This window comes from Chamaea fasciata, unplaced genomic scaffold (genome assembly GCF_029207755.1).
Source record: "Chamaea fasciata isolate MVZ Bird 193981 ecotype frontalis unplaced genomic scaffold, bChaFas1.0.hap1 SCAF_21, whole genome shotgun sequence".
Lineage (NCBI taxonomy): Eukaryota > Metazoa > Chordata > Aves > Passeriformes > Sylviidae > Chamaea > Chamaea fasciata.
Window position 1 is genome coordinate 9,126,823 of NW_027094106.1, and position 6,177 is coordinate 9,132,999.

Genomic DNA, 6,177 nt, shown 5'->3' on the forward strand with positions numbered 1-6,177 from the left:
GGCACTAAATACCCAGGATAACCCTTGGAATCAGAATCAGGATCATTTCCTGAAGCTACAGTCAGCTCTGGTGCTCCTCCACCATGGACTACAGCTTTCCCAAAGAATAAAACAAAATTCATTTCCTTCTGCTACTGGGAGGCCCCTGGGCAACCATTCCAGTGCCATATTCATTATATATAAATTAATAGAATTAATTAACTTTATATGTATATTTGTAGATTAAAACACACTGATCTACATATAAAATTAATTAATTATTAATGAGATTAAATAACAGATTTTAAAAGCTGAGTGTGGGAGTCCTGACACTGCTTTTTGTGCACTGGAAAAAAAGAAAAGGTTTTAAAGATCCACACCCTACCTGTGGCACAACATCCTGGAGGAAGGTAACAACACTTTCCATGTATGACTGCTCCCTGGAAAACAGGAGGAGAATTTCAGCCAAAGGAGTTCAGAAATAACCCTGAATATCTTCAATTAGATCAGCAAAAGGAAGCCTGGGCAACCTTTAGCACAGGGGACTGAGCATGCAATGCAGGCACTTAATTTTACTGCCAAATCCTGATAATAGAACCTGTGGCCTGTAATTCACGAAAGGACTAAGGAAGAGTAATAAAGTCTGTAACAAAGCCAAGTGATACCTGCTGCTGGAATAACTGCTTGGGGGGAAAGCACAGACTCTAAATTCATGGAGTAAGTTCTCCACATCACAGGGGCATGAAGTGGTGCAGGGATTTGGAAATGATTCCTCAGGATTTTTTTTCCTGCTTGATTTGGCTCTCACAAGGGGAAAATGAGGATTTAAACGACGACCGGAGCTCTCCTGGTGGCACAGACTGGATGGACAACGCTGGAGTACATGGCAGGGGATGGAACAAAACCCTCCCTAAGGACAGCAAGGAGGGGTATTGTCAGATGAGATTTTAGAGCTTGGGAAGCTTATTTCTCCTTGGATCCTTGAGCAGCATGGATCGGGGGTGGTTTATTGCGCAAGACACGTTTGTTGGGGCAGGTTTAAAGTCATGCTTTGAGCAGCCTCTGCCTGCAGGCGCAGTGAGTCCCTTGTGCAGCTGCTGAGTGACCACAGATGGTGCAGAAACCCTGCAAAAGTCGGTGCTTTGTGCCATGAGGGACACTGGAGACAGGCTGGCAACAAGAGCTACCTTCAGAAAGTCAGAATTATTCAAGAGCCTTCAGGTTTTTCTTTAGGCAACGGCTTTGGCAGCTCCGAAATTAACTTTTCTGCTGTTTCAGTTTCTCCTGCGCTAACTCAAGATTTCTCTTAGCAACAAAGGAGATCTGGAAATTAGGAACGCTGCATGGCCAAAGGTGCTTTTGCTGAAGTCGTTTTAATAAAACCAGGAGTGTTCAGCAGTGAAAAACGAAGCACCATGGAGAATTTAGGACTGCACACAGGAGACACTTGAACCCCAATGCTGCAACACTTCTCTAAAAACAGAGATAAATCTAAAAACATGAAGTTTTACATTCCAGAAAGCCTAGGCCAGCCCATGACCAAGTCAGCAATCCCAGGATTTCTGCATCCCAGCCTGTCCCACTCAGCTTTAGGCTGAGGCCTCACAAAGGAGCTGTGGTTTCTTCTGGGCTGATTCTTCTCTGATTTATGTGGGTCAGCCAGGTTGGCCCTGCACACCTTTATTAAAATGCCTGGCCACAGGTAGGGTACTAAACACAGTCCTGGGAATGCCAAGCAGCCAGAGTCATGCTGCCTTCATGGCTCAGCTCGTGGAATGCACTTTTTTCCCCTCTCCCCAAGCACATCTTGAACCAAAGCTGATGTTTGGGAGGTGTTTTATTCAGAGTGTGTGCACTGAATCTCTCCTGAAGTTGGAAAAACTTCCAGGGAAGTGTCTTTGAAGTGGTTTAAAAAAAAAACATAATCCACAAAAAAAAAAAAACAAACCCCAATCTTCCTTTAATAATGATGTAAAAACTTAACATGAGCAGCAGAATTCTGCTGAGTGCTCAGCACACACAGATTCATCAAAAACAGTGATGTTTTTGAGTGACAGTGACATTTTTGAGGCACAGATACCTCAAGAACAAAGCACTTTTAAGTTAAAAAAACCAGATAATCATCTTCTTACAATGTTTTCCTTTTACAGTATTTTTAAGGCATCTTTTGAAGAAAACATTTTTACAGAGAAGAAATGCATTTGTTGAGGAATTCTGCCCCATTAAAAAAAAAAATGGCTGCGAGACAAAGCTCCAACACAACTTTTTGTGCTACAACAAACAGTTTCTTGTGCTCTTCAATAAAAATGAAGTGACTCTTGTTTCTGGAAATACAGAGTTATCTCAGTAACACCCCCTGAGGTGGACATTTCCATCCATTGCGCCATTTTGCAGCAGCATAAGCATCCCAAGGAAGAAAGAAAAATTGTTACAGAACTTATTTAACAGACAAAAAAAAAAAAAAACAAAAACATAAATCTTCTAGACTGTCTTACAGCCAAAAAGCTCTTTTGCCATGAAAGCGTTGCCATGTGAACACAGTGGAAATCAGGATGTCCAGGCACAAAAAGTGTCTGACCAGGAGGATGGAGCTTCTTCCTTTTTTCTTGGTTTCGTTCTTTACAGTAAAAAATAAAAAAATAAAAAAAAATAGATCCACAATTCTCCTTCCTGAAGGACTTTAATGACAGGTTTTGTATGTTTTAACATATATTAAAATTATATTATCCACTCCTGGGACAAGTCGTTGTTTAAAAGAACAGCAGGAAAGGATCACATGTGGCGGATCTCCCTGGCCTAAGGAAGAAGCTGGCAACACTTTTGCACACTGTAACATTTGTACAGCAAAATGGTGCAAACAACAACAAAACTCTGCAGCAATTAGGTTTGGAATACACTTTTTAAATACGCTTTGGTGTGCAATGGCAAAGGATCCCATTTAGGGAGACACAAAGGCCACGTGTTGACTTTATTGTACAATGTAACAAAACAGCAGCGTCAACACAAGCTGGCTTTGAGTGGAGGGGAAAAAAAAACCCAAACCAGTTCAGGTTGGGCTCTTCTACAAGGAAATCAACCCCTTTCCAGTGAAGGTTGCTCTTCTAGAAGGTTCTTACGTGGCAGCTTGAGGGCGAACCAGCACTCCTCCAGTGCAGCGACTGGGGCGGCGCGGGGACTCCGTGGCCATCCTTCCTGGGCACACACACCTGCAAAAAAAGCAGCATTTTTAGTGAAATTGCCACAGGGTTATTTATCACACAGGTTCTCGGCGTGTTCCTCAAGGTGCTGAGAGAGAAACTTCAGAGCTGCAGGGCTCTTTACAGCACTTTTTTTAATGAGAAAAAAGAAAAACACGCACCAAGCGGGCAACTCCTTCAGCCACGACAGCTCCTGGAATGTTGGTGAGGACAGAAAACCAAACCCCACAGAGCTGCATGACAAATAAAATTAAACACAGTGGCTTCTACAATCTTTAACTTCAGCAGCGCTGGAGGTTCTCACACGAGGTGTTTCATCATTAAAATTCTCTTTAATTCACTTAAAAGCCTTGCAAGCCAGACTGAGGGAAGAAAGAGGCCTTTACTACCCAGTTTGTATTACTGACACCTCTCAGTTCTGTTTGTGACAACTTTAATGCAGCCATTTAAAAGAGAATAAACTGCAGTTCCAGGAGAACAGACCCATGTTTTCATTGCAGGATAAAGTGGGAAAATTACCTCAAACTGTACTAGAAGATCTTTAAGGAGCCCTCCAACACAAACCACTCTGTGATCCCATGATTAAAGATAGTGGTACAGGCACACAGTTGTCATCACCATTAAACAAACCCACTGTTTACTAATGGGCTGATGTCTCAGGAAATAATTACATAAAAGTAACGTGTAATCACAATTGCAGCGTGCTGTGCTCTTGAAAATTCGGGTTACACTGCAGCTCACACATTCTACTGCTCCATGGCAGCTTTTTGTGCCATCCTCAGGCTTTCCCTCACACTCCTGTTCTCCAGGGGGAATTCTGTGTAACGTTCCCAAAGGCAGGAAGCACTTGAGGAGCAGCACAGATCCCAGCCAGCTCTTCAGGGAACCCCCTCAGCTGCTCTGCTGCGTCCCCCCACCCCAAACCTGCTCAGAAAGTGAAAGAAAAAGCCAAATCCCCGACGTGGTATCAATTATCAGCATCATTTCACGTCAGGCCAGCCTCTGCAAAGGCCAGCTCATTAAGGGAGGCAGGATAACCGTTCGGAAATAAGCAGCAAAATAATAATTAATAACAAAACGTTCGGCAACACAACAGCAGCCTGACACACGCGGTGAGGAACCCCGAAAGGCGAAATGTCACGGAAAGGATGAAATCACCCCACGGACACCTGCGCCTGCCGTGCCCCGAGTGCCAACACCTTGTGCCGCCGCACCCCGAGGGGATGGGAGCACCGGGACAGGTTTTAGCTCCTGATCCGGGCCTGGGCACGGCCGCGCCTCAGCTCGGGGCACCTGCGGAGCCGCCCCGGCGGGGCCGAGGGGCCGGGACCGCCCGACCCCTCCGGAGCCCCGACAGCGGCCGGCCCGGCCTGGGCACCCTCCGCCGCCGCTATTGAGCAACTCCACACCCAAACACCGCGACCTGCCCGGCCTCTCTCCCGCCGCCGCCCGGTGAGCGGGGCCGCGGCCTCCCGGAGCGCGCCCACCCCGCCGGGCCGCCCCTCGCCTCACACCCCGCGCCCTCCGGCCGCAGCTGCCGGGGGTCCCCCAGGCCTGACGGGCGGGCCTGCCCTGCCCGCCGCCCCCCGCCCCGGCCGCTGCCCGGCCCGGCCTCCCCGCGGGGCCGCTCCGAGCCGCCGCAGCGCTGTCCCGAGCGCGGCCCCTCAGCGCTGCCCCCGGCCCGGGGCACCCTCACCTGCCGCGCTGCCGGCGCCACTGACACTGTTTGGGACCCCCCGGGCAATGACACCCAGCGCACCGCGCCCGCAGCCAATCGCAGCGCGCCGGGGGCGGGCCGCGCACCGCGCGCAGCCAATCGGCGGCCGCGCTGCCCGGCGATGGGCGGGGCGCGGCGGGACGCGGCCGGGGCGGCGAAAGGCGGGCGGCGCTGCCCCCCCGCGCCGAGCGCCCCGCGGCTTTGTTTACATCGCGGTTCTCGCGAGAGCCGCCGCGCGCCGGGGGCCGGCCCCGCGCACGTGGGGCGGGGAGGGGCGGGGCGGGGGAGGCGGGGCCGGATTGGCGGGGAGGGGCGGGCGGGGCCCCCCGCGCGGTTACGTCACGTAAGGGGCGCGGCCCGATGGGCGGGGCCGTGAGGGGATGCGAGGGACGGTGAGAGAATGTGAGGGGCCATGAGGGCGCCTCAGGGCGGGACCCGCTCGGAGGGGCCGGGGAAGGTGGGGAACGGGCAGAACGCTGCGGCCACGCAGTCCCGGCAAGGGGGAAAGCCCGCGGGGCAGAGGCGTGCCGCAGCTGGAGCGTCTCCAGGCGGGAGAGCTCAGGGGCAACACAGGTTTGAGGGGCAGCATAGGTTTTTGTGGCGTCCTCAGCAGCGCTGGAGACGCGGCTGAGGAAGGGCCTCAAAAGCCCCAAAGGGGCTCCAAGCACCATGGAGAGAGACTTTGGACAAGGGCCTGGAGCGACTGGACACAGGGAATGGCTTCACAGTGCCACAGGGTGGATTTTGATTATAGAAATTGTGTCCTGTGCGGGTGGGCAGGCCCTGGCACAGGGTGCCCAGAGGAGCTGTGGCTGCCCCATCCCTGGCAGTGCCCAAGGCCAGACTGGACAGTGGAAGGTGTCTCTGCCTGTGGGTGACATTTAAGTTCTCCTCAGCCCAGGGCAGTGTGTGATTTCTGTTTCCAGGTGTCCAGCACTGCCCAGATCCCTCCGGGTGACACACAGAGCCCTGGTTCAGATTTCCAGACAGTGGCACCGGGTCAGGAGGGGTGACCTGCTCTGGGAATGCACCTGACCTCTGTGACAACATCATCATCCACATACCAGAGGAATGAAACGACGACTGAAAACATTCACGAAGTGACTGTGAGCAGGTTTGCACAGATCCCAGCTTTATTTCGCAAGAAAAAAGTTGTAACTCAGGTTTGACCTTACCAAAGGAGCCTCTGTTAACCTGTGAGGTGTGAATTCCCTGTCTCAGCTTTGAATATTAATTTCAGAGAAGTCAAATGATAAAAGAGGTGGGCAGAGTATAGCCAGGAGC

General features: G+C 51.1%; 1 protein-coding gene across 3 annotated transcripts in view; it reads right to left on the reverse strand.

Moving 5' to 3' along the window:
- Positions 1 to 4,948, reverse strand: part of BCAS3 (BCAS3 microtubule associated cell migration factor) — a 295,288-nt gene extending 290,340 nt beyond the window's left edge. For 2 of the 3 annotated variants that reach the window (XM_066202147.1, XM_066202146.1), the window contains exons 1-3: positions 4,873 to 4,948; positions 3,096 to 3,185; positions 365 to 419 (exon numbers count right to left, since the gene is read on the reverse strand). In XM_066202147.1, coding sequence (XP_066058244.1) covers positions 365 to 419; positions 3,096 to 3,166 — 126 coding nt within the window. In that variant the 5' untranslated portion in view covers positions 3,167 to 3,185; positions 4,873 to 4,948. Of the gene's footprint in view, positions 1 to 364; positions 420 to 3,095; positions 3,186 to 3,337; positions 3,410 to 4,345; positions 4,414 to 4,872 lie in introns of those variants that run through there. The other variant, XM_066202145.1, reaches the window with a different exon arrangement.
- Between the last annotated feature and the right edge of the window lie 1,229 nt (positions 4,949 to 6,177).